Below are 981 nucleotides of genomic sequence, written 5' to 3' on the forward strand. Positions count from 1 at the left end.
CTGCTATCCTCCCCCTCCTCATTATTATGGTTGTTCATGTTGTTCCGCCGTCATTGTTGTTTTGCTGTTAGTATTATCATTACTGTTCTGACAACGCATATGGAAGAGGCATTAGAGGATGAAATGTAGCCGTGAATCCCTCTCATAATACAGGCGCCGTCCGTGCACAGCCCATTTGGCACACTTATAGGGCATGTAGCAACTTGTATCAGGTAGCAGAATGTTGGAAAATAGTAAGAAAGATTCGTCCTTATAAGATGTCGGTTTTCATTCTGATTCTTTAAGCCTCGCCCTATGGTTGACTAGTGTTGTCTCTCCCGGCAGACAATGGTGGTGATGTCAGTGTACACGATGGGCCGTGACGCCGCACACTTCTCCAACCCTGACTCCTTCTGCCCGGAGCGATGGCAACGCGACTTCTCCTCCAGCGAGTGTCCTGCCAGCGGCGCCTCGAATCTACCCAGAGACTCGAATTGGCGACTTCATTCCTACGCCTTCATCCCCTTCGGCGTGGGTGTGCGGTCGTGTATCGGGCGTCAAGTGGCTGAGACGCAACTCCACCTCCTGCTGGCGAAGCTCGTGGCTCGATGTCATCTGACGGCCATAAATGATGTGGACATGGTCATGCGTATGGTCGGCGTGACGTCAGAGCCTCTGAAATTGCGAATCGATTCCATAGATCGCTCTCGCAGCTGAAATGACGGTTTTCTGCGTACCATGTAACTTTTCGATAAGAAAAGGCCAAACTAAAATCCCGGTGACCTTCATCTTTATTGAGAAAAAATCTTGAGGCCTATTTGTATGTGCATTGCTTTTCCATTCCGACCAATACTTTAGCAATGATGCTGCCTATGGCGAGGCTGATGCGCAGGTTTGGACCGCCGTGTGCCGCCGCCAGCACGAGAGCTCCTCTCAGGTTACTTCATCAGGTGGACAAACACCCTTAGTGTTCACATTTCTTTCCCATCCTGCCAATACTGG

General features: G+C 50.2%; 1 protein-coding gene across 1 annotated transcript in view; it reads left to right on the plus strand.

Annotated features, from left to right (window-relative positions):
• The window catches only part of LOC119585270 (cytochrome P450 315a1, mitochondrial-like), a gene marked incomplete in the record, with an annotated part of 14,558 nt that overhangs the window by 13,162 nt on the left and 415 nt on the right, over positions 1–981 (plus strand). The window contains 1 exon segment of the mRNA XM_037933945.1: positions 325–977. Coding sequence (XP_037789873.1) covers positions 325–696 — 372 coding nt within the window.

The sequence above is a fragment of the Penaeus monodon genome, chromosome 19 (genome assembly GCF_015228065.2).
Source record: "Penaeus monodon isolate SGIC_2016 chromosome 19, NSTDA_Pmon_1, whole genome shotgun sequence".
In the NCBI taxonomy this organism is placed as follows: domain Eukaryota; kingdom Metazoa; phylum Arthropoda; class Malacostraca; order Decapoda; family Penaeidae; genus Penaeus; species Penaeus monodon.